The 26,932-nt window shown below is 44.3% G+C and overlaps 1 protein-coding gene and 1 pseudogene across 11 annotated transcripts in view; one reads left to right on the top strand and one right to left on the bottom strand.

Annotated features, from left to right (window-relative positions):
- STARD9 (StAR related lipid transfer domain containing 9) overlaps positions 1-25,709 on the bottom strand; it is a 144,967-nt gene extending 119,258 nt beyond the window's left edge. For 7 of the 11 annotated variants that reach the window (XR_010151627.1, XR_010151628.1, XR_010151629.1 and 4 more), the window contains exons 1-3: positions 25,482-25,692; positions 17,831-17,900; positions 15,609-15,725 (exon numbers count right to left, since the gene is read on the bottom strand). Coding sequence is in view for 5 of the 11 variants with exons in the window: in XM_063794785.1 (XP_063650855.1) it covers positions 15,609-15,725; positions 17,831-17,900; positions 25,482-25,528 (234 nt within the window). In the remaining 6 variants the exon portion in view is untranslated. Of the gene's footprint in view, positions 1-15,608; positions 15,726-17,830; positions 17,901-25,481 lie in introns of all 11 variants that reach the window. The other 4 variants (XM_063794788.1, XM_063794787.1, XM_016928040.4 and 1 more) reach the window with 4 other exon arrangements.
- Positions 19,759-20,238, top strand: LOC129137208 (eukaryotic translation initiation factor 4E-binding protein 2-like; annotated as a pseudogene).
- Positions 25,710-26,932: the final 1,223 nt, after the last annotated feature.

The raw sequence follows: 26,932 nt of genomic DNA, 5'->3' as shown, positions 1-26,932 counted from the left end.
TGTTACTGTGTCTGTGTAGAAAGAAGTAGACATAGGAGACTCCATTTTGTTCTGTACTAAGAAAAATTCTTCTGCCTTGGGATGCTGTTAATCTATAACCTTACCCGCAACCCGTGCTCTCTGAAACATGTGCTGTGTCCACTAAGGGTTAAATGGATTAAGGGCGGTGCAAGATGTGCTTTGTTAAACAGATGCTTGAAGGCAGCATACTCGTTAAGAGTCATCACCACTCCCTAATCTCAAGTACCCAGGGACACAAACACTGCTGAAGGTGGCAGGGCCCTCTGCCTAGGAAAACCAGAGACCTCTGTTCACATGTTTATCTGCTGACCTTCCCTCCACTATTGTCCTATGACCCTGCCAAATCCCCCTCTCGGAGAAACACCCAAGAATGATCAATAAATACTAAAAAAAAAAAAAAAAAAAAAAAAAGAAAGAAAAACAGATATATCAACTGAGATAAAGAAACGAAGCAGGCTGGCACTGTGGCTCATGCCTGTAATCCCAACACTTTGGGAGGCCAAGGTGGGCAGATCACCTGAGGTCAGGAGTTCGAGACCAGCCTGATCAACATGGAGAGACCCCATCTTTACTAAAAATACAAAATTAGCTGGGCATGGTGGTGCATGCCTATAATCCCAGCTACTCGGGAGGCTGAGGCAGGAGAACCGCTTGAACCCGGGAGGCGGAGGTTGCAGTGAGCCAAGATCGTGCCGTTGCACTCCAGCCTGGGCAACAAGAGTGAAACTTGGTCTCAAAAAAAAAAAAAAAAGAAAGAAACAAAGCAAAACCTCTCTCTCACACACACACATGCACACGCACCCCCCATTTGTTTACCCAGCACCTAGCCCATCCCTGGCATATAATAGATAAATGTTTGTTGAGTGAAGAATGCTTTTTCTGTAACCTATAACCTTGTATCCAGTATACACTGCTTCCTCTCCTCAGGTTAAAAGTCCTCATAGCTCCTCCAAATTATCTAAAGGGAAAGCACCCATCCTGCCTTTCTTGCTTCCTGGAATGGGAGTGATGACATGTCCTATATAGGCTGGACTCAACTAAGTATCCAGTACGCTTCTGAAACCACTTTGTCATTGTACCAGAGAAACTGTTTGGTCTTCATCTCCTCTAGGAGTCTGGACCAGCTTAGAGGTGAAATATAGGAGTCTGGCCTCCTGAAACACTTGGAAAGATGGGCACTGTGACTATATCCTCTTAGTTTCATCCAGACTAGCACCACCTGATCCCCTCAAACACATGGTGTACATTCCTGCCTTAGAGTCTTTAAGCTGTTCCCTCCAACCAAAATGACCTTCCCTGAACTCATTCAAAACAAACTTTGGATATGTTATTCCTCTGGATTCCTTAAGTACTTACTCTAAGTACGATTATAACACTTAAATGCTTGTTATTCTTGATAATCTTTACATACCTAAAGCCTGGTAATCCCAGTAAGACTGTAAGCCTTTTGAGGGCAGGAATCACATCTACTACTCTGTATTCCTCACAGCACTAAACCCCATGTGTTGCTTCCTAAATGCTTACTGAATGAATGAATGAATGAATGGTCACTGTGCTAGGAAACGTGGCATGTTCAAAGATAGATGAGACCTAGTCTGCCTTCAAGGATCACTCAGACTAATAAAATAGATAAGCCTTGTATCCAAAGAGCATTAACTTTAGTTAGTAAACAGAATGTATCACAAGGGAGTAACAAGATACTATAAGAATCCAAGAGATGGTGACTTCAAGGAAGAAGTATCATTTTAACTGAACCTTAAAGAACAAGCAGTATTTTGTATGATAGAAACTGGAGAGGTGAGATGTATTAATATACACTAGGAAGAGGAGCCAGTATAAGCAAAAGCAGAGAAATATATGGCATTTTGGGGAAGGGCAATAACCAAAATAACTAGGACAGTCTGAAAAAGAACAAGCCCTCACCAATATTAAAAAGTAGTGAAACAAGATGGTGTTTTCATGTATATTTGAAACTTTCTGAAACAGTATGGTTCAGGCACAAAAATACAGTTGAGGAAACAAAACAGAGTTTTAAAAGAGATCCCCAAGTATACGCTGGGCACGGTGGCTCACATAATCCCAGCACTTTGGGAAGCCAAGGCAGGTGGAGCACCTGAGGTCAGGAGTTTGAGGCCAGCCTGGCCAACATGGTGAAACCCTGATTCTACTAAAAATACAAAAATTAGCCAGGCATGGTGGTGGGGGCCTGTAATCCCAGCTACTTGGGAGGCTGAGGCAGGAGAATCATTTGAACCTGGGAGGCGGAGGTTGCAGTGAGCTGAGATTGTGCCACTGCACTCCAGCCTGGATGACAGAGTGAGACTCGGTTTCCAAACAAAACAAAACAACAACAACAACAAAAAAAACAGAGACCCCAAATATATATAGCAATTTATTAACTGATAAAAGTAGCCTTTCACTTCAGTGGAGAAAGAATGGGTGTTCAATAAACGGTACTGTGTTAGAAGAAGTAAGCTCTAGTATACAATAATACAGTAAGAAAATTACAACTAATGATACTTTATTGTATATTTCAATATAGCTTGAAGAGAAGAATTATAACACTCCCAACACAAAGATAAATGTTTGAGGCGATGGCTATCCTAACTACCCTGATTTGATCATGACAGATTGTATCAAAATATCAAATGTACCCCCAAAATATGTATATCAATAAAAAATAGATGAACTAATAGTATTCAGACAACTGGATAGTTATCTGGGGAAAAAATATAAAGCTGAAGCCCTACCTCATTTTTTATGCCAAAGAATTTCAAATAGATTAAATATGTAAATATTTTAAAAATTCATTACCATGCCAGGAAAAAAAAAAAAAAACATGATGAATACATTTATAATCTCAGAGTGAGAAAGCCTTTCGAAGCCTAACACACCATGAAACCACAGAGAAAGGTTGATAAATTTGACTACATTAAAAATATAGGCTGGGCCGGGCACGGTGGCTCACACCTGTAATCCCAGCACTTTGGGAGGCTGAGGCAGGCAGATCACGAGGTCAGGAGATCGAGACCATCCTGGCTAACATGGTGAAACCCCGTCTCTACTAAAAATACAAAAAATTAGCCAGGCGTGGTGGCAGGCGCCTGTAGTCCCAGCTACCCAGGAGACTGAGGCAGGAGAATGGCGTGAACTCGGAAGGTGGAGCTTGCAGTGAGCCGAGATCGCATCACTGCACTCCAGCCTTGGCGACAGAGCAAGACTCCGTCTCAAACACATACACACACACACACACACACACACATATATATACAAACACACACACACATAGGCTGGGAGCAGTGGCTCACACCTGTAATCCCAGCACTTTGGGAGGCTGAGGCAGGCAGATCACCTGAGGTCAGGATTCGAGACTAGCCTGGCCAACATGGTGAAATCACATCTTTATTAAAAATACAAAAATTGGCTGGGCACTGTGGCTCACGCCTGAAATCCCAGCATTTTGGGAGGCTAAGGCGGGCAGATCACCTGAGGTCAGGAGTTCGAGACCAGCCTGGCCAACATGGTGAAACTCTGTCTCTACTAAAAAATACAAAAATTAGCTGGGCATGGTGGCAGGTGCCTGTAGTCCCAGCTAGTTGGGAGGCTGAGGCGGAGAATTGCTTGAACTCAGGAGGTGGAGGCTGCAGTGAGCCGAGATCGTGCCACTGTGCTCCAGTCTGGGCAACAGAGCGAGACTCTATTTAAAAAAACAAACAAACAAAAATTAGCCAGGCATGGTGGCAGGCACCTGTAATCCCAGCTACCTGGGGGGCTGGGGCACGAGAATCGCTTGAACACAGGAGGCAGAGGTTGCAGTGAGCTGAGACCGCACCACTGCACTCCAGCCTGGGTGACACAGCGAGAATCCATCTCAAAAAAATATATATATACATATATATGCATGCACCAGGTGCGGTGGCTTATGCCTATAATCCCAACACTTTGGGAGGCCAAGGTGGAGCCCAGGAATTCAAGACCAGCTTGGCATTACAAAATTATCCAAGAGTAGTGGTACACACTTAAGGTCCCGGCTACATGGGAGACTGAGGTAAGAGGACTGCTTAGGCTGGGGAAGTTGAGGCTAAAGTGAGCCATGATCACGACACTACACTCCAGGCTGAGAAACAGAACGAGACCTTGTCTCAAACAAACAAAATATATACACACACACACACACACAATCGTAAACAGAATCAAAACAAAAGTATAAACAGGGAAAATGTTTGTAGTATCTACGACAGATGAATCAATTTCCTTAATATGCTAACTCCTTTGAAAAATAAGAAATAGATGCTATCTAGAAGGATACCAAAAGAATTGTAAACAATGGTTACGTTTAGAGAATAAGATGAGTGGGAGGTATAGAAAGGGAAGGCTTTTCTAGTTTTACCATTATAGTCTTCTGTACTGTTTGAATATTTTGCAATTATCTTACATTGCCTTTAAGCAAAATATTTTAATAAGCTAATCAATTAGCTGACATTTTCATTTATGCTGTTATCTGCTTTCTGCTGAGCACAGAAATAGAAACCATTTTTTCCCAAAACTTTCTCTGAACCCTTTTCTGAATGTTGTATTTAGAAGGAGCCTTTTGTTGGTCAGCTACACTGGCTCCCCCAAACAGAGGACTACAGAAATGGGGTTAAGAGGGTACTTGGACACAGGCTTACTGTGCAAGTATGTGGGAAGAAAATTTAGCACCTGTTAGCAGTCTGCCTGTGCATGCCTGTCTACTGTGGTGGACATACAGATCTTTTGCTCAAAGGGCTGCTGTTCATTTTATATCCTCTCGTTTAGATGATTTTGCAAATCATTTTGTCCAAAGACTCTCAAAGTAATCATCACCATCATCATACTTCTCTTCCTCAAGCAATTAATTGACAATCGCTTTAAACCCAGGACAAACCCAAGTTTAAGGTGCAAAGGGTGAGTATAAGGAATTTTCAGCATTGCAGATCCAAGCAAGAGAAAAATAGGGTAACATCAAGGACAACTGTCTTAGGAACTCTCCATTTATGCCCTTGGTCATCTGCAAATGACTATCAAGCTTTGGGCATGTCTCCCCTACAGATAACCTCTCTCTCCAGCCTGGATCTCAAGGGCTGTAGCTACCACAAGGAATTTCCATTACCCTTGTCTTACAGGGGGAAAAATCCACGTAAGCTTTGGCATTTTAAAAGATTTCTCTAGTTTCCACTGTTCATTTTTGCATAGTCATGTGCCATGAGCAGCAAACATTGTCAAGAATCTCTGTCTTTCAGATGTTTCTACGAGTCTGAAAATTACTCTTTAAAGATTCACAGTCAAGTTTCTAAAGACGGAAAAAACAAGTTAGATTAAAATCCAGCTCACAGACATGCTTATGGAACCAAACAGCTGTGCTGCTGGCAGAGGGACATACTGAAACACTCATGGTAACCCCTCCCTTCTTCCACTCAGCTCTGCAGAGCCCCATCTGATTACTGCACAAAAAGGCTTTTTCTTATAAACTTCTCTCCCTTCGACTTCTGTCTCCATCTTGGTTGGAAAAAAACCAGCACTAGTGATGGAATGTACAAAGCTCTGCAAATATTCATGAGAAAATGCTGCTTTGAATCCACATACTCCCCAGCTCCCCTAGCACATACATGCATCAGAAAAAGGGGATGCACAAAGAAACTGATTGGCATCTGTGGTTCTTTAACTTAGGCAAACTATGAGGCCTTCCCAAAACAGGCAGCAAAATTCAAGAAGGCAGAGTCCTATCTTGTCAGTCATCCATTGAACCTTTAATTGAATAATTAATCTAATAGCCATTGATTGATAATGGAAGATGTGCAGCACTGGAAATATAGGAATAGGGTCGTATGTGGTATAGTGTGCGAGAGCTTGGACCATGGAGTCACATAGTCAAGGTTTGATTGCTGCTTCCATCACTTGGTTGTATGACCTTAAGCAATAATGCAACAAATCTGAGCCTGTTCCTATCCCTAAAATGGAGATACCTGCTGTAAAAAAGTGACACAATCCTAACAGTGCCCACCCCTCTGTGAGCTCTCACATTCCTCCTCACCTTAGTTTGTTCCTCGTGTTTCCCTCTCCTCTAGCCCCTCAAAGGTCCCTCCTCAGTTTCAGTCATTCTTCCACCTTCCCCAAAACCTTCATTCACACTCCAAGTTCAGCAGATACAAGAAAAGTAAGGCATAAAAGAAGTGAAGGTCACACTCCATCTCTCCAGCTCATCCTGAGTACTTTCTGAGGCAGCAGATAACAGATCACTTGTTATCATTTTGTAATGGGTTGGGGTTTCCCAAACAGAAATGCTGCTTTTATGGCAGCAGTATCTAATCACACCTGGTCACATTAGAGAACTCATAACAACAGGTATGGAATACTTCCCCATACTACTAGATGGCAATAGGGCAATTTCCTCATCCCAGTTGACTACAGAGCCAGGGACAGGTTAGATCTAAAGAACAAGATCTTTCCTTGAGATTCTGCTAGTGGCACATTACCTGTTATGCTAGGACCATTGTGTTGCAGTCCATGGCCCCTACCATTAGAATAAACAACAGGATTTCCCAGCCACATCAAGAACAATTCTGGACTGGCCAAAAAGAAAGCAAACAAAAAAACTTGTAACTGTTATTTTGTCTCTCTAGACCTTCAATCTGAAAGTAAGTATCTTGAATGGTCTCTTAACATTTCTTCCAGTATTAATATTCTGGAATTCTAAAGTCAAGCTATTTAGCTACTATGTATCAGGATTCAAAAATTCTGTACAAGTTACTCTTCGTGTCCTAATTACGTACAATTTTCTGCAATTTAACTGAAATCTCTTTTATCCTAATGAAAACAAAGACCAGCTGGTTCTCATGTTCCAGAAAAAAACTCCTCATGTTCAGTACTTATGGAGCATTATCATCTCTGCCTTCTCATCGCAGGATCAACATTCCTTTATTGAATAATCGCATGTGGAATGTCCATGAGGTATACTACACTAATAGTGGCTCCTCTTGGTTCCTGCAGTCCAGCTCTGTAATCATTTGGGGGAGTATGTGTGGTTTCCCTCTGAAGCCTCTCCAGGTTCCTGACATCCTCACACTGAAGTCCAGAATTGGAAAAGATATTCACCAAAGAATGTATAGCACACTCTCTTTTCTCCGTCTGTCTGTCTCTCTCACTCTCACTTGCTCACTCTCTCTCAGGGCTCCTTGACATAAGTAATGATGTATTCTGTGTGTTGTTTGGTGTTCAGTATATTGTGGAGACCAAACAAATATTAAAACAACAAGAAGCACAACCACGCGGTGGCTCACGCCTGTAATCCCAGAAATTTGGGAGGCCAAGGCGGGTGGATCATGAGGTCAGGAGATCAAGACCATCCTGGCTAACACGGTGAAACCCCATCTCTACTAAAAATACAAAAAAAAAAAAGTTAGCCGGGCGTGGTGGCGGGCACCTGTAGTCCCAGCTACTCAGGAGGCTGAGGCAGGAGAATGGCGTGGACCCGGGAGGCAGAGCTTGCAGGCTTGCAGTGAACCGAGATTGCACCACTGCACTCCAGCCTGGGCAACAGAGTGAGACTCTGTCTCAAAAAAAAAAAAAAGAAGCACAACCATATTACTACTAAAATACTTCAATTTTGGAGACAGTGGTTGTTTTGAATTCAGACAAAAATCTCCTGCTCACTCAACGTGATTTTTTTTTGGTCTGGAAATGCTACAAGTGTTTTAGCTAAATAACAGACCATTTTAAAATAAAGATTTCCAGAAGAATAGGAGCAATTCTTTCCATGAAGAGCGGTTAGCTTTTTGTTCATAGACATGATTTTTGTTGACTCAGTCTGCATTTGTTTTAAACAGCCACTTTCAGGCTCTGGTGGGTAAAGCTGAGCTAATACTCCTCATGGAAAGTTTTACAAACACACAGTCACCCAAACACAATACGCTGGAGCAGAGGATTCCTGCTCCAACAGATGTTCTCACCAGGAGGAAGGGAGGGAAGTTAGTTTTCCAAATGGAGCAGGATGGTCCCAGAAGGGATCATAACCAGATTCAGAAAAGAGGTTTCCAAATCTAGTTCAACTCAGAAAAATATCATGAGCCTTGCTTCTCTTGTACTATGTATGATAATGGTAATCACGGCGGGGACCCAAGGCAGAGCACTCATCAACTCATTTGACGCCGAGGTGCCAAGTACTGGGCTGGGCACTTTAATTATTTCATTTCCTCCTCACAATAACTCTTTGAGGCATATATGATCTCTATTTTAGAGATGAGGAAACTAGAAAGCAAAGAGGATAAGCAACTTGCCCAAAGTAAGCTAGCCAATAACTGACTGCCTGAATTCAAGCCCAGGTTTAATTTCAGAGAAGCAAATTGACTTTAATACAGATTCAAGCCAGAAAAAATAAGGCCAATTTTGAAGAAAAGCTTCTGCTGCAAGTCCAAATATTAACAAATACTGAAAACAGCATTTAGACCAATAATGACTTGCCTTAAGAATGGAAAGCTGGCCGGGTGTGGTGGCTCACGCCTGTAATCCCAGCACTTTGGGAGGCCGAGGTGGGCAGATCACTTGAGATCAGGAGTTCGAGAGGAGCCTGGCCAACATGGAGAAACCAGTCTCTACTACAAATACAAAAATTAGCCGGGTGTGGTGGCACACACCTGTAATCCCAGCTACTCGGGAGGCGGAGGCAGGAGAATTGCTAGAAACCGGAAGGCAGAGGTTGCAGTGAGCTAAGATCGCACCACCGCACTCCAGCCTGAGTGACAGAGTGAGACTCTGTCTCAAAAAATAAAAAAAAGAAAAAAGAAAAAGAAAAAAAACAGGAAGCTGACACCAGGGTCAAGGAGTAATGGACAAGACAGGTGCTATAATCCCCAACCACATCCCATTCACTATAGTCTTTTCTCTCCCCTTCTCCAGTTTTCCATCTCTTCCTTTTCCCATATCCTTCATTTTCCTTTTGTACTGCAGCATAGCGTTGAATATGAACTTTGCAGTCAGATGATCCTGTGTTCAAATCTAGAACTCACATCTTACTGTGTAACTTTGGCAGATCATATAACTTCTCTAAGCCTAAATTTCCTCCACTATAAAAGGGGGATAAAATCCTCTACCTTTTAGGGTATTTAAGAAATTATATCAAATATACATAAAGAGATGATCAGATCACTAGTAGGCTAAATGGTATTTTTTTTTTGAGAGTCAGTGAGGTTTAGTGGAAATGACATAAAATTTAGAGTTAAACAGTCTTGAATTTGAATTCTTGCTCCACCACTTACTGGCAAGTCTAATAAACGTTCTGTGCCTCAGTTTCCTTATCTACAAAATGGAGTAAATAATATAGATCTCATAGAACGTGAATGAAGTGATAAACATTTACAAATGTATCTGGCTATCAATAGGCATTTAACAAATAAAGCTGCTTCTCAGCAGAACTTGCAGTAGCTGACTTGTCCTCTAGTAGTCCCTAGTTGGTGACAACTGATCTATTTACTCAGGCATTTCACCACTAAGGACCAGGAAGAGTGCCAAAGCACTAAGGAATTTTAACTTTGAACCTATCTTTTGAGGCTGTAAATATAAAAAGACAGAGAATGATACAATGCAATAAAAAGACCACCATAAGGAAGCCTGGGTCTGTTCCAGCTTGAGCACTAACCACCTGTATAATGCCATAAATTACATGGCCAGATCTGTAACATATGAGGGTTGGCCTAGATTAGTGCCTAATGTCCAGACTTTTTCTTCTTTTTTTTTTTTTTAAGATGGACTCTTGCTCTGTTGCCCTGGCTGGAGGGCAGTGGTGCGATCTCGGCTTACTGCAACCACCACTTCCCGGGTTAAAGCAATTCTCCTGCCTCAGCCTCCCAAGTAGCTCGGATTACAGGCATGCACCACCATGCCTGGCTATTTTTTTTATCTTTAGTAGAGACAGGGTTTCGCCACGTTGGCCAGGCTGGTCTTGAACTCCTGACCTCAGGTGATCCACCTGCCTTGGTCTCCCAAAGTGCTAGGATTACAGGCGTGAGCCACTGCGCTCAGCCTGGACATGTTTTTTATTGTCACAGTTGGGGGATTGCTACTGGCATCAAGTGGGTAGAGGCCAGGAATGCTGCTAAACATTCCACAATGCACAGTACAGACCCCCACAACAAAGAATTATATGGTCAAAATGTCAACAGCGCTGAGGTCAACAAACTCTGGCCTAGATGACTAACAAGTTCTTTTCAAACTCTAACATACTAAGAGGCTATGACAAGGCAGCACTGATACAGTTTGTGTATCTGTCCCCTCCAAATCTCATGTTGAAATGTGACCCCCAATGTTGGAGCTGGGGCCTGCTGAGAAGTGTTTGGTTCATGGGGACAGATCCCTCATGAATGGCCTGGTACCCTCCCCACAGTAATGAGTGCGTTCTCGCTCTATTAGTTCACACTGGAGCTGACTGTTTAAGAGAGTGGCCTCCCTCCCACCTCTCGCTCTCTCTCTCTCGCTGTGACATGACTGTCTCCTTCCCCTTCTGTTACAACTGGATGCTCTCTGAACCCTCAGCAACAGCAGATACTGCACAATACTTTCTGTAAAGCCTGCAGAATTGTGAGCCAAATAAACCTCTTTTCTTTATAAATTACTATGCCTCAGGTATTCCTTTATAACACAAAATAGACTAACACAAGCACCAACACTGATCAGGTGACATTCTTGTCAACATCTACCTCTGAATGGCTTCTTAAGATGCTGCTCTAAATCCCCCTAAAGTTAGATATTTAGATACTCCCTCCATATCCACTAAGGGAAATTTAGATAGTTCCCTCAGATATTTTGATATCTGAAATCAATGCCATATTTCTGAGCAGTCCTTCCTTTGTAATAAGAAGAAACCTAGGGATGAAAGACACACTGTATCCTTTATAGTTAGAATCCATGCTTCCAAAGTCATGAGAGTCCTTTTGGGAGAGCAGATAATTTAAATAAATATGAATCAAGGTCAGGTGTGGTGGCTCACACCTGTAATCCCAGCACTTTGGGAGGCCAAGGCAGGCAGATCATTTGAGCCCAGGAGTTTGAGACCAGCCTGAACAACACAGCGAGACCACATCTCTACAAAAACTACAAAACTTAGCTGAGCATGGTGGCACACATATCTGTAGTCCCAGCTACTCAGGAGGCTGAGGTGGGAGGATCACTTAAGTTCGGGAGGTTGAGGCTGCAGTGAGCTGTGACTGCGCCACCCTACTCCAGCCTGAGTGACAGAGTGAGACCCGGTCTCAACAACAACAACAAAAAAAGAATCAAGGTTAGAAGATGTGACACACACAACAGTAAAGATGAATCTCGGCCAGGCGTGGTGGCTCACGCCTGTAATCCCAGCACTTTGGGAGGCCAAGGCAGGTGGATCACAAGGTCAGGAGTTTGAGACCAGCCTGGCCAACATAGTGAAACCCCGTCTCTACTAAAAATACAAAAATTAGCTGGGCGTGGTGGCAGGCGCCTGTAATCCCAGCTACTCAGGAGGCTGAGGCCAGAGAATCACTTGAAACCGGAAGGTGGAGGTTGCAGTGAGCCATGATCGCACCACTGCCCTCCCCAGCCTAGGCAACAAGAGCGAAATTCCATTTAAAAAAAAAAAAAAAAAGATGAATCTCAAATACATCACGCAAAGTGAAAGAAGCCAGATTCAAACAACTACATACTGTTTGATTCCATTTTTATGACGTTCTGGAACTGATAAAACTGTAGGGACAGAAAACAGATCAGTAATTGTGAGGGCCTGGGGAAACAGACTATAAAAGAGCATGAAGCAATTTTTGGGATGATAGACTATTTTGTATATTGATTGTAGTGTCAGTTACACACCTGAATGTGTTACTGTACAATAAAAAGGTGAATTTGGCCAAGCATGGTGACTCATGCCTATAATCCCAACACTTTGGGAAGCCAAGGCGGGAGGATCACTTGAGCCCAGGAGTTCAAGACCAGCCTAGACAATACAGCAAGACCCTATCTCTATTAAAAATAATAATAAATAATTGTTAAAAAAGAAAAAAAGGTAAATCTTTCACTATATCTAAATTATACTTCAATAGACTGACCCCTCCTCTCAAAATCTGATCACTAATGCTGTGGAGAGCTGGATGCGGTGGCTCACACCTGTAATCCCAGCACTTTGGGAGGCCAAGGCAGGTGGATTACTTGAGGTCAGGAGTTCGATACCAGCCTAGCCAACATGGTGAAACCCTGTCTCTACTAAAAATACAAAAATCAGTTGAGCATGGTGGCGCACGCTTGTAGTCCCAGCTACTCAGGAGGCTGAGGCACAAGAATCGCTGGAATCCAGGAGGCGGAGGTTGCAGCGAGCCAAGATTGAGCCACTGCACTCCAGCCTGGGTGACTAAGACTGTCCACACCCCCCCGCCCCCCACTCCAAAAAAAAAACACTGTGAAGAGGATAAACTGGATTACATCCAAATTCTTTTCCACCCCAAGTCCTAAGATTGTATGGATTCCACCTTTCTTACCCGTCCGTGGTGGCCTCAGAGCCATAGTGATTAGGGTTAAATCTGAGCTCCAATTTCTGTGTTAAAGCAATGAGGCCCTCTGATTGTATCATGTAGATATGAGTCCTGCCACCACTCTGGGACCTCTGGCTCCACTCCAGCTTGTGACAGAGGTTCCCTTCCTTCTCTTTCCTATCCTAACTCCTCTTGGGACCAATGAAGGACTCAGACAATTAATAAACAAGCCAGAAGAAACCTCAGGAGACACTGGTTTATCTCTCTGCACAGGCTTCCTGTCTGGATCTCATTTGATCTTTCCATTAAATTTCAAATCAGGCAAAAGAAGAATCATATTTATGAATTTCCCTCCTCTATGGCCTTTTGGGCTTTCACTAGATTTTTATACAGTTAAGACACATAAATGTAAAATACGGGACTCACAACCAAACTCATACTCAAGCTTAATGATACTAATACACACACACACACACACACACACACAAACATATAAAATTTTAACACATTCACACACCCCCTCCAAGATGACTGATTTATCAAATGTTATACAAAATAGTTAATTCCTATTATGTACAGAACAGCCACATGTATGCCATGGCCAGGGAGGTCTCAAACAGCTATCAGAATGCTCATACTTTCCGCTAACGGAAAGGCCACTGTCTTCTATGCCACAAATATAGTCACAACTGTGGACTGTTATAGGAGTCCCATCTTTCTTACTCAAAGTTAGTTACTTTGCTGGTTCTTCTTGGAGGAGCTCAAGGGAATGGTTACAAACACTAGTAACCAGATGCCTCATACACACTTGAGTGCTGGGATAAAAAATCAAGGGCCAGCCTGGCATGGTGACTCATGCCTGTAATCCCAGCACTTTGGGAGGCTAAGGTGAGCGGATCACCTGAGGTCGGGAGTTCGAGATCAGCCTGACCAACACGGAGAAACCTCGTCTCTGTTAAAAATACAAAATTAGCCAGGCGTGGTGGCACATGCCTGTAATCCCAGCTACTCAGAAGGCTGAGGCAGGAGAATCGCTTGAACCCAGGAGGAGAAGTTGTGGTGAGCCGAGATGGTGCCATTGCACTCCAGGCTGGGCAACAAGAGCGAAACTCCAACCCCCCAAAAAATAATAAAATAAATAAATAAATAAATAAATCAAGGGCCACAAGACAAGCCTAGACCTGCCCCTGTCCTCATATTCAAAAGGACAGAGAAGACTCAGTGGAGGGCAGGTAATGTCCACACTGCTCTTTTGTACTGAGCATTAACAGCAAACACATTAGGACTACAAAGGTGAGATGCTTATATAACAGAAGAGGCCCACTGTGACAGCAAATCCCACAGTGGTCTAGGGTCTTATTTCTGTGTGTTCCTTTCAGAAGGGAAGAATGGGGTAATTTAGAAATATTTAAATTTAGAAATATCTACATCTGTGATTTAGAAATATTCAATCATCTTCAGAAGTCTACAATAGCAGAAAATCAGTACTGTCTCCTCTGAGTCACTCAGACTTGATAATGTTGTTCCTTTGACATAATTATTAAAAGCTTTATAGCTGAGTGCAGTTACTCATGCCTATAATTCCAGCACTTTGGTAGGCCAAGGTAGGATAATTGCTTGAGCTGAGGAGTTCAAGACCAGCCTGGGCAACATGATGAAAACCTGTCTCTACAGAAAATACAAAAATTAGCTGGGCATGGGGGCACACACCTGTAGTCCCAGCTACTCAGGAGGCTGTGGTGGGAAGATCACTTTCAGCCCAGAAGAAAGAGGCTGAAGTGAGCTGAGATCATGCCACTGCATTCCAGCCTGGGCAACAGAACAAGATCATCTCTGCCCCCCGGCCCCCCACCAAAAAAAAAAAAAAAGTTTTATGAAAGACTGAAATATTTGTCAGAAAACATAGTTTGACTTTTTATTCAAAGTTATATAGAATCCTAGGCAATGACTGTCCAGGTTTCCCCAAAAATATTTCTATTTCCAGTAGTATTTCCCAAAGATATATTCCCATAGTCTTTTCTTTCACATGTGGTATGATGATAATGAACCATGAAAGGCCAAGTAAATGGCTTTTCCAATTTTAGGTTTGGACTTTTGCAAAGTACCCTGATAGCTGCTGGGGCAAGGGCTACTGTCTGTGGCCATAGAAGTGAATGAGGCAAGGCTTGCTGGCCATGATGGGGTCTGAGTACATGGCCTTTAACAGTGATCAAACCAAGACAACACTGCTGCTTCAGAGAAAAAGAGAAGTCCTGTAGACCCACTGGCCAGACCTCCTGCTGCCTTGGAAACTTGACCGAGAGCTAAGCAGAACCACAAGACACACGACGGGTGACCAACAGGCTCAGCTGGCAAAGCCTTGGCTGCTCAAACAGCAGATCGATAAGATTCACCTGCCTCCTACCTACCTTGCAGGCTGGCTGACTAGCTGTCTAGCCCTTTTCCACTCTGCCTAGGAGGACAAGTACAAGCCTAAGGTTCAAAGAAGATACTAACCTCTATAATTCCCTTGTGCTGCACATAATACATGGCTGTTCACCTATCATAGGAGCAGAACACTACCTGAGCTAACTTATACCCACCTGAATCATGAGGAGGCTCAAGCCTAAATGGACACTAGCCAACTCTGATGTCCTGTTCAAGCAGTCTTTTCCCACCTTCTTTGTTCTTTCTGGAAGTGATACCTCTCACTACCATTTCTCAGACCAAAACATCATTAGTTTCAGACAAAAGTATCATAAGAAATAGCCAGGACTCAGATTTCATGTTAATTTCCCAATGATTATCCAGTTATGAGGAAATGAGGAAATACACGATATTACCGCATTTGAAATAAGCTTCTTTTGTTACCTACCATGAAAATGGTTACTTGAAAAGGCCAATGGTTTCTTGATGTATTGAAGTTTCTTCTTTTTGAAAATCTGTTAGTTATTTCAAAATTTTCTTAAAGTACCAATTAGAGGACTTCCAATCTGTACAACTGTGCTATACTAACCTTGCAAAGTATCTTTATAATAAACATCTTAAATATTATACATAAAAGAAGAACTGAGGTGAAAGAAAAATGATAAATGATATTACCACATCTTGAGATGCATACTGGGGATCCTCTGGGTTGACTGACCAGTAGCAGTAATCAAAGCCAAATGCCATAACCTTCTCCCGGGAGTCCCCAAAGCCATCTGGTCGATTGTCCACCTAAAATCAAACATAGGATCCAGTGTCTTTTCTATCATAATATTAGAATCTGGCCAGTGGCACTTGATCACCCTCTACCATAGCTAGAGAGACTTGGACTGGTCATGAGACTGTTTATATTATCTTCCTGAAAAAGAAAAGGTAATCTTTCTCTCCATCTTATTAGATACAAATAAAGCACAGATAACTAAATTTGTCTGTCATTCTATCATATATCTGCCTACATATGAACCAACTATATGAGATGTGGTAAAGCTTGGGAGAGAAAGCCTCTCCCGCTCTGGGCATCTTCTTATCACTACAGGTTGAATGTCCCTTCTTTGAAATGCTTGGGACCAGAACTGTTTCGGAATTTTTTGGATTTCAGATTTTTTTGGATTTTGGAATATTTGCATATACATAATATCTTGGGGATGAATCCAAGTCTAAACATGAAATCCTTTTATGTTTCATATACACTTTATAAACATAGCTTGAAGGTAATTTTATACAATATTTTTAATAATTTTGTTCATGAAATAGTTTTGGCTGCAACCCATCACATGAAGCCAGCTGTGAAACTTTCCACTCATGGTGTCATGTCAGCATTCAAAAAGCTTCAGATTTTGAAGGATTTCAGATTTCAAATTTTCAAATTAAGACGTTCAACCTATATTATTTCTTTTCTAAGTATTTCTGCAGAGGATACTGGGAGTGCGTGAGTAGTTTGGCCACGGTGCCTGACAGGCTTCATCAACCTGGGGCTTTCACTGAGGTTCCTGGAATATTCAACCCCCATTTAGACACCACATTGGACAGAAAAGTCAGAAGCAATCTAGCTGCTCAAGGTAGATGAGAGTAGAACCAGAGCTTGGCCTTGCACTGACCTCCAGGTACTGAGGAGAACGGCATTATTCACAGAAATGCCTTATCTTATACACTCTGGACAGGGAAAGATAACCCTGCCACTAGCCATCATAAACTACAGAAGAATGAGGCTGCCAGAATGATTAAGAGATTCTTCCTGGATAACTGACCACAGAGAAGTCAGCAGCCAGGGAGGTGTGCAGAAGGCAGATTAAAGTTTGATCTTGGCTGAGACTTATTCTTAAGAACCAAAAACATGAGAATCTTACAACAAAGCAGCTGAAGTGATTAGGCAACAGCAATATAAATAAGAGACAGCAGAGAATAAAAGGTCCTTTGTCCCTGGGGAGCCCTGTTGAAAGTCTGGTAGGTCCCCATTGTTTTTTAGCAGAGAACTAATGACAAGAGGAAACACATCACATCACAGGAGTAACAAGAGAGCAGGCATGACTGTGAAGACTGGGGTCCAAATAACTCTGTTTTGCCAGTTTCCTCAGCTCTCAGGAATGCTGAGTACCACCTGCAAGCTGACTATAGCAAAAGTCACATGGTCAGCTTCCCTAGTCTCTCCCCACTCCCCAAGGCCCAGAAAGAAAGAAACCCCTCCGTCTTCTGTTTGCCTGGTAAATGGAGGAACAGGATGGAGAAAAATTAGCCCTAAGGGAGACTGAGGGGTATGGAAGGAAGTTCCGAATGTCTGTCCAATTATGACTCTAAGTTCAGTAAGATCTGTGAAAGAGAATCTGTAACAAAACCCAGGCTAGTGACTGACTCCCTTCTGGGATCTGAAAGATGTTACATGGATCTCAGTATAGCTAAAAGAAACCCTGCATTACCAGGTGCATACTACAATGCCTAATAATGTCTCTAGATAAAGTGGTATCAACTGAAAAGATAAGGACAAAGTTTAACTGGTGGTCAGGTGAGTTAAATAGAATATGGATTGCCTGCAGCACGATTTAAGTTAACTATTGCCCCCAAAACATCCCAAGTTTACTTTCAAAACATCTACCAACTAATTTCCAAAACAGATGCACCCTATCTGATAAAACTTAGGCTGCAGCAGCCAAATGCCCTGCACTTCTTTCTTGATTTCTTAATTTGCTTTATGATTGGCATAAGCTCCTCCCCCTATTCCTCTTATATACCCCTTCCTCCCCAACTCTAAACACATTCACATATACACCTTCATCCTGGAAGCCCCTGTAACAATATTAGCTCCTCAGTGGAAAGAAAATGAAAAACAATTTCAGGCTTACCTTTAAATTCCTGATTTTTGCCACTTTGCCATCAACTTCCACAATAATTCTTCCCCCTTCTTTGGTCTCCCTAGAAACAAGACCCAAGCTCAGAAGAAATGTTGTTTTTAAAATCAAGAAAAAAGAGGCTAAAACCAGTGCTAGTGGGACAAAATATTTCCCTACTGCTGTACCCTTAAGAGAAGCATCTGTCTCCATAAATGGCTATAAGCGTCACATCAAGCAGTCCCCTAGCTGGCATGCTTCCCTGGATCTTTACAATTTGGCTCTGCAACAGCTCACATTCACATTTAGTACCCTCTATGTGTAAGGCACTTTATTAGGGGCACTACATATTGTTCTTCATCTTACGCTATCCTCCTACGTACCCTCCTGACATAGCTTGCTAACATATCATTTTTACAGGCAGAGGACTAAAGCTGAGAGAAATTATGTAACTTGTCCAAGGTCACACAGCTATCAGTGGCAGAGCTAGGATTTAAACTCATATTTGTCTGACCAGGAAGCCTAGGCTCTGAATTATACCTTAGAAGTCAGGCTTAGAAACCCTAGAGAGTGCGGGGAGCAGTGGCTCACACATACAATCCCAACTACTTGCAAGACTGAGAGGCAGGAGGACTGCTTGAGCCCGGGAGTTCAAGGCTGCAGCAAGTTATGATCACGATGCTGCACCCCAGCCTGAGTGACAGAGCAAGATCTCATCTCTCAAAAGAAAAGAAACTCTAGAGAGCATCCTTGGCCCAGCATATAACACGGCATCATCTCTCATTTTCTCCAGCATTTTGGGCATGGATATTGACAAAAAAAAAAGTATCGGAATCCTCTCTGCTGAGACCCTGAGAATATATTTCTCAAATCCTTTCTTTATATCTTCTTAAATCAGAAGCAGGGCCAAGCTCCTCAAGAATCTTCCTGTGTTGCAGTTATGTGGTAATACTGCTAACAACTAAACAATCTCTACACTCACTTTAATGGGCTTAATTCAGATGACCCACATACCTGATACCTATCCTTTTTCATAATATGAAAAGCCACAGCTAAAGTACTCATGACCAAAATGTTAACAGATGAGAATTAATTAGAACATCCTCCACTACAAACAATAAAAGTTATCAATTAAATTACTCCTAGCCTAGAACCTGAAAGTTGAGACAATACCTTCAGTCTTATTTTTTATCCTTCCTCAGGCTTCCCAGGCTATGACCTAGAGGACTGGGGGTAGGAGAAGCACAGTGAGACAGGGGTCTTTAGATTTAATTTTGTTTATTGATTTATTTAGAGACAGGATCTCACTCTGCTGCCCAGGCTGGGGTGCAGTGGTGCAATCATAGCTCACTGCAGCCTCAATTTCCTGGGCTTAAGCATTTCTTCCACCTCAACTTCCCAAGTAGCCAGGATTACAAGCACTTGCTACCATGCCCAGCTAATTTTGTTGTTGTTGTTGTTGTTGACGACACAGATTGGTATTGAACTCCTGGGTTCATGCGATTCTCCTGCCTCAGTCTCCCAAAGTGCTGGGATTACAGGCATAAACCACACTGCCTGGCCCCTTGTAAAACGTTTAAAAACCAGACAGCCAAGCACAGGGGTCTGAGGAATAAAGATTGTTGTAATGTATTCTTTTATCAAATGTTCATAAAAACCATTGAAGTAGTTATCCCTATTTTACAGACTTGAAAACAAAAAACAAAAAAAGCTATGTAGGTTTCCTGTCATCGTGGTCTTCGCCGCCGCTGCTGCTGCTGCTGAGGCTGCTGGCGAGGCCCGAGGATCGGGTGGCGGCAGGGGCGGAGACAGACGAGGGAACTAGAGGAAGCGAGCGAGGAGTGCGCAGAGCTCGCTTTTCCACCCGCCCTAGGAGCTGGAGCAGACCGACCCGGCGCCGCCGCCTACCCGCCACACAAAGCCCAGAGCCCGCGTCCACAGCCATGTCCTCCTCCGCCGGCAGCGGCCACCAGCCCAGCCAGAGCCGCGCCTTCCCCACCCACACCGTGGCCATCAGCGACGCCGCGCAGCTACCTCATGACTATTGCACCACGCCCGAGGGGACGCTCTTCTCCACCACACCAGGAGAAACTCAAATCATTTATGATAGAAAGTTTCTGTTGGATCTTCGCAGTTCTCCCATGGCTCAGACCCCACCTGCCATCTGCCCAATATCCCGGGAGTCACTAGCCCTGGCACCTTAATTGAAGACTCCACAAGTAGAAGTCAATAATTTGAACAACTTGAACAATCATGACAGGAAACATGCAGCTGGGGGGTGATGCTCAGTTGGAGATGGACATCTGACTCTCCTGCAAGGATTAGAAGAAAAGCAGCAACACTGGTACCTGTGTGCACCTGATTTGGCCAATAGGATCAACAGTGAAAAGACACAAGAGGCAATACCAGCAGTCCCCATTACAGTCTCCGTCTCCCACTCTTCCTCTGGGTGCCAAATGATGGGAAGATGAGCTTCATCTGACCATTTCTTCTCCCTGTCTCCTGTTCCCCTTCCCAGTTAAACAAGTTAGATTGAAGGCCCTTGGTGTATTTCTGTAGCGCTAAGCAGTCCTTAGAGGAAAACAGTTAAACTCTAGTTTTTTTTTTTTTTTTTTTTTTTTTAGACAAAGTCTTGCTCTGTCGCCCAGGCTGGAGTGGAGTGCAGTGGCATGATCTCTGCTCACTGCAACCTCTGCCTCCCGGGTTCAAGCGATTCTCCTGCCTCAGCCTCCTGAGTAGCTGGGACTACAGGTGGCCGCCACCACGCCGGGCTTTTTGTATTTTTTACCTGAGACGGGGTTTCACCATATTGGCCAGGCTGGTCTCGAACTCCTGACCTTGTGATCCTCCTGCCTTGGGCTCCCAAAGTGCTGGGATTACAGGCGTGAGCCACCACGCCGGGCCTTCTAGTTGTTTTTTTTATTGAGAGCCACCCTCATACCCCTCAATTTTGTCCCAAATCAAATACCAACCTACAACTGCCTGGCTTGTAGTTGTTGTGCTTGGGAAGAAATGGGGAAGTCTGAGGAAGGGATACAGAGGCTTGGGGGGCCTAACACCATTCATGTTCCTTTGTATCCCACCTATGGTTCAGTGTTGCAGGATTCTGGGCTTGGGGTCTTTAAAACTAGCAGGGGGGAATGATAAAAAAGAGAGCTGCTTTTCCTTTTACCTTGAGGTATTTGTCCCTTGGGACAGAGCACAGTTTGTGCAACTCTGGTAGCATTACCCTGTGACACTGTTTTGAGGTCCTCTTCCCTTCTTTCCTCTGGGAGGAATGTCTTCTGTCTTTGATATTATAGTTCATCTTCCCATTCTTTCACTTAGCACATTTGTGCAGGTATTTTTAACTCTGTACATCAGAAGAGAGCCCTTGATAACCAGTCTTGCTCTTCTTCTGCCATTCCTCCCTGCTTGCATCTTGTTGCTGGCAGAGTCCTCTTGTACTTCAAGAAAGTGAAGTGATTTTGTCTGCTCCTAGAGCAGGTCCATACCAAGTAATAGAGGCACTTTAGCCTCCACTTGGTGGGTAATGCCTGATCATAGTATTGTGTCAGATAATGCCTAAGAATGACCTCTGAAGAGTGTTGACCCATTTGAGTACCCAGTCTCAGTAGTCATTTTTAAGTCCAGTGAGCATTGTGATAGTTGTTCTCAGATTGCAGTTTCTTATGTTTTGAGTTTGAAGTTGATTTTCAGAATGTTCTTAGAAAAGAACTGCATTTTTTTTTCCTTTGTGGATCTGCTTTGTTTGGCTGCTGGGATAGATCAGCATGGGCTTAAAAAATGTGTTCTTCCAGTTTTCTTGCCTTTCCTATCGTACTCTGAATTTCCCTCCCTACCTCCCTCACTGTCTTCCTCTCTCCTTCCTTTTTCTCTACCTGGCCATTTTACAAATTTACATCAAAGACAGCTCAAGTGTTAGTATCTGAGAATATCTGTCACTCCTCTTATCTGAGAAGTGACCTTTTATTTTTAAGATGACTACAGACCTATTTTTAGATATGTTTTCAGTACCATTTTGAACAGCAACTTTTTAATTAAACATCTTCCAATGTTAGGAAGGTGAGAAATGTTCACAGGCGAGTCTGCTGTTCTATGGGACCATCTTTTGTCTCCTCTCATCCCCCAGGAGCTCTTTATTTTCCCCTCTAGTTTTGGGTGTGCATGTTTGGAGTCTGTAGTGGTTGGTTTGTAAAACGACCATTCTGCCTTGTTATGGGTTGTTCATGAAAGCCTCATTCTTTTCTCTAACCCTTTAGCTTTTGCATTCACCCTCCTTCCCACCTACCTCTCCTGGGACTACTGATGGGCATAATAATCCCAGGAGAATGACTCCCCTCATAGAAAGATTAAAGCATCCATCCCCTCATAGTTAAGTAGCCATTGGTGTCCTGGGAATTTCTGGTTGGATTTGGTGCCCTGAACTTTCTTAGTAAGAAATCAGATCCCAGGGTGAGAGTAACAAGCCATTTGGCCAAGAAAGAAACCTGTTTGTTTTCCTTTTGAACTATGAAAAGACCCTGTTTGTGAACACATTTTAGAAAGAAGAGAGGAAGGATGTCTGCAGAACTTTGTTCTGTTTTCTGCTACAAAAATGTGAATAGTTCAGAGTGAAAACCTTTTGTGATGGTTGATGTCTCTCAGGAATAAGCTGGATCTCCAATGTTTTGGGGATGCTTTGAGTCTCAAAAATTGATAATCAGAAAAGTATCTTTTGTTTGTTTAATGTATCCCTGTTCTGATTTTAAACTCCAAATCTCATTTTACATATTCTTGGAAAAACTTTAAAAAAAAAAAAAACAAAGCTATACAGTGGGTAAAGAGTAAGTTTTGACAGGGCAAATAGTCTTCTAGAGCCTACAGTATTGGCAGATCAGATGTGTTCTCATAATGGTTAATTGGAGTAGACAAAGGGCAGCAACTTCATAATGAGATATGCAATTTCTGATTATGGGAAACTGTGAGGTAGAGGGGAGGACATCAAAACCATTTCCTATACAGCAGTATCATTTTATTGAGGGTCAGGCTGGGTGTGGTGGCTCATGCCTATAATCTCAGCACTTTGGGAGGCCATGGCAGGTGAGGTCAGGAGTTCGAGACCAGCCTGGCCAACATGGTGAAACCCTGTCTCTACTAAAAATACAAAAATCAGCTAGGTATGGTGGCAGGCACCTGTAATCCCAGTTACTCAGGAGGCTGGGGCAGGAGAATCGCTTGAACCCAGGAGGCGGAGGTTTCAGTGAGCTGAGATCGCGCCATTGCACTCCAGCCTGGGTGACAGAGTGAGACTCCATCTCCAAAAAAAAAAAAAAAAAAAAAAAAAAGAGCGTCAACTCTAGTCCTACTGAATAAATAGGCACTTGAGACACAAATGCAACTTTTCTGTAATCTCAGAAAGAGCAGTAGGTCTAATGAATCAAATCTTGGCTCTTACTACTTTTAGAACTTAAGCCAAACCATTCTGTCATCTGGAAAAACAAAAAATAGAAGCTTGGGCCAGATCATCTGTAAGATTTCTTCCCAAGCACATCAGATCCAATGACTGTCAACTGAGTGTGTGCCAATGACTTATTTGAAGGTTGGAACAAACCACATAATCACCAGATTCCCGACATTCAGATAAGCCTCAATGAAGACCATATAACACCCCCTGAAGAACAGCTGCCATCTCTGCAGGATTCTGTGAAAAGAGGGAAGTGATCCGGACCTCTTGGCTGGGGCCACACTGGGTTTATCTGTATCTGCTCCTGAATCTTCAGCCTGCTACAATCTGTTCACACCTGGGTATCTACAGTCTTGACATCCTACCACTTGCTGCTCAAGGCTCTTAACTTGAGCTGAAAGTAAATAAATTGTGCTTTCATTTTCCCTTCACTTTTGTTTGATATGTTATTCTCTACTGTGGCTGCAAGTAAACCAATTTCAGCATCATTTTCTTAATCTAATTCATGCTATTATAAATTCCTAGTGTCCGGCTGGGCGCGGTGGCTCACACCTCTAATCCCAGCACTTTGGGAGGCCAAGGCGGGCAGATCACGAGGTCAGGAGATCGAGACCATCCTGGCTAACACGGTGAAACCCCATCTCTACTAAAAATACAAAAAATTAGCCGGGCATGGTGGCGGGTGCCTGTAGTCCCAGCTGCTGGGGAGGCTGAGGCAGGAGAATGGCGTGAACCCGGGAGGCGGAGCTTGCAGTGAGCCGAGATCGCGCCACTGAACTCCAGCCTGGGCGACAGAGCGAGACTCCATCTCAAAAAAAAAAAAAGAAAAAAGAAATTCCTAGTGTCCAAGGAACTGAGAAGTCACTGAATGTTAGGAGTGGTCAATACTGTTATCCTGAGAACCCTAAAAGAACAGTTTCACAAATACAGAATATACCAGAGACTACCTCCAGCATAGCATCTGCACTTATAAAACCCCCCCAGCCCTGAGCTACCACATCCAGTTATGAAGAAGCCAGGTGTCACAAGCCATTTACCAATCAAAACGCAGCAGTTCAGGCATCTGCCTTCTCTCTTTCTTCAGTGTACCTCTTTTGCCTTCTTCCTATTCTCTTTAACTTTTTGTTTCTTTCTATCTCATTGCTCTTCTCATTAGTCTGTCAATTACAAGACTTTTCAAAGCCAATCATTTCTATATGAGGATGAGCATAATCCACACTAGTACCAAATTTTATTATGGGAGACAATGTCTTTCTTGATCCTTCTGCCCAATTATCAAGCTATCTTATGTCCCAGAGATTTTTTAACTTGCCAAATAATTCCAACATGTGCCTCCTGGTCCCCAAAGCACCCTCTGCCAGATTTACCTCCCACCACTCACTTCCCTCCACACCAACCACCCTTTCCCCACCAAAACTTAACCTCTAGTTAGTCCCTTACAGTCTAAGTCCTTTGCTCTTGGCGGTCTTACTACATAGAAGGCTCTTTAAACTCTCTCCACCTGTCAACAAACTCTAATTGATCTTTAAAAAACACTTCATCTGGTGACAAAGAGAAAAAAGTTCGTGGCTGCACACTGGATGTCTCAAGGGCTGAGATGAGAGGTGCGGGATCAAAATAAGCCACGAGAAAACGGGCACTGAGGGCTCTGAGAGAAAGAAGAGGTTGGAACAACTTCCCCTACTTAACAGTTCCGTTCTGGATTAAATCAGCTGTCGAGCATAGAAAGAAACCGCGACCTGTGTGGGCCTCAATTTCCCCCTCACGCCCTCACCTGCTTTCTCCACATCTTCGCAGAGAAACCCACGCGCACCCAGGAACACACACCATTCAGCCTCAGTCCTCATGGGTACTCCCAAGCCCCCAGAAAGAGAGAGGAGAATGCTCATCCCTCTCCCAGCCTTTCTCAAAGGCCCAACCCGATGCAGCAAGCCTCGAGCCGCGGTCCCTCGAAACTCCTGCTGGCAGGACGCCAGCGACGCTCACCCAGGGCAGCCCTCCCGCGGCCGTCCGGGAACCGCTATACCCAGGACACAACGCGAAAGCTCGACTGAGGTCCCGTCCCGCCAGGCCTCCGTGGGTTCCGGACCCCGACCCCCCCCCCCCGGGTCACTTTGTCACCGATTTCTGCGCGCCAGAATCTCTGCAGCGGGAGACGCGGACCTCCCGCTCTTTTCAGCTCCTGTGAAGCCTCAGGCGCCCTCTCCCGCCAAGACTCACCTCTTGCTGAGCGGCCGGACCCGCACGGCGACCTGCACGTTCGCCATCCGTCTGCCACAACCCAAGTCCAGCGGGTCAGCTCAGCGGCAGCATCCCAGGCCCCCGCCCTAAGCCCAGACACAGCCCAAACCCAGCCCCGCCCGCCCCACGCGCCTCTGGGGACGCCGCCGCGCGGACGCGAGCAGCCGCTCGAGCGGGGCGGTGCCTGCCTAGCTTCGGCCAATCCTGAGCCCGGTGGGCGGGAGAACTCCCGGCCCCGCCTCCCCTCAATCCTCCTTAAAGCCTCCCGACTCGCCCCCGCCCAAACACGCGCCGCAGGCAGAGCAGGCGGGTTTCTGTGGACGCTCGGCCAGTGTTTAGCCTGGTGGGCGGGAGGATGCCAGGGCTCGCCCCGCCTCGTTCCACCCGAAGACTCCCGGGTCGCCCCCGCCCAAGCACGCGCTGCATCCCGAGCCGGGTGGTGCCCGCCGAGCCTTGGCTAGTCGGTGGGCGGGAGGACGCCCGGGCTCGCCCCGCCTCGCTCCGCCCTACAGCCTCTTGGGACGCCCCCACCCATGCGCGTGCCGCACCGGGCCCAGCAGTGCCGGCCCAGCTTCAGCCAATCCTGAGCCGAGTGGGCCGCGAGGACGCAGTGCTAAGTCTGTTGTTCCTGGCCTCGCTTACCCAGAAATAGTTTTTGTTCTTCCACTCGGTGTCCGTGCTATGTAAAGTCAAGTAAATCAACTTTTGGTCCGAAAGTTTGCAAAGTAATTTGCTAAATACTTTTATTCTCTGCGTTCGCTTGAACTGTCAATTCTGTGGTTAAATTTTCGAGGCAGGCCGGGTGCAGTGGCTCACGTCTGTAATTCCAGCACTTTGGGAGGCTGAGGCGAGATCACCTGAGGTCAGGGGTTCGAGTTCAGCCTGACCAACCTGGTGAAACCCCGTCTGTACTCAAAATAACGAAAATTAGCCGGGCCTGTTGGTGTGCGCCTGTAATTCCAGCTACCCGGGAGGCTGAGGCAGGAGAATTACTTGAACCCGGGAGGCGGAGGCTGCAGTGAGCCCGGATCGCGCCACTGTACTTCAGCCTGGGCGACAGAGCAAAACCCTGTCTAAAAAAAATAAAATTAAAAAATAGAAGGCAATCCCTTACTGGCAAGGTACTTCCTGACATCAGGGACAAAGCATAGATGGAACCAATTCAGATAAAGGGTTATTGTCCAGGTCTTCTTGTACAACCAAAAGACAGGTGGCTGGTGTTTATCTTCTCCCTTCAAGGCTTGAGGGTTAGCAGCCATATAGATAAGGGCAGTGCTGATCATAAACCCAACTGCATTTGCACAAAATATTAGCGTATCCCTTCCTGCCTTAAATCCTGGTGCTTGCTTCTCTTCCTTACTAATAAATGTCCTTTGTGGCATTTATTTTTCCAGAATAGGGAACTTGCATATGCACCGAAAAACTGTTCA

The sequence above is a fragment of the Pan troglodytes genome, chromosome 16, assembly GCF_028858775.2.
Source record: "Pan troglodytes isolate AG18354 chromosome 16, NHGRI_mPanTro3-v2.0_pri, whole genome shotgun sequence".
In the NCBI taxonomy this organism is placed as follows: domain Eukaryota; kingdom Metazoa; phylum Chordata; class Mammalia; order Primates; family Hominidae; genus Pan; species Pan troglodytes.
Note: the sequence above shows the minus strand (reverse complement) of the source record. Positions and strands in the feature narration are given on the sequence as shown.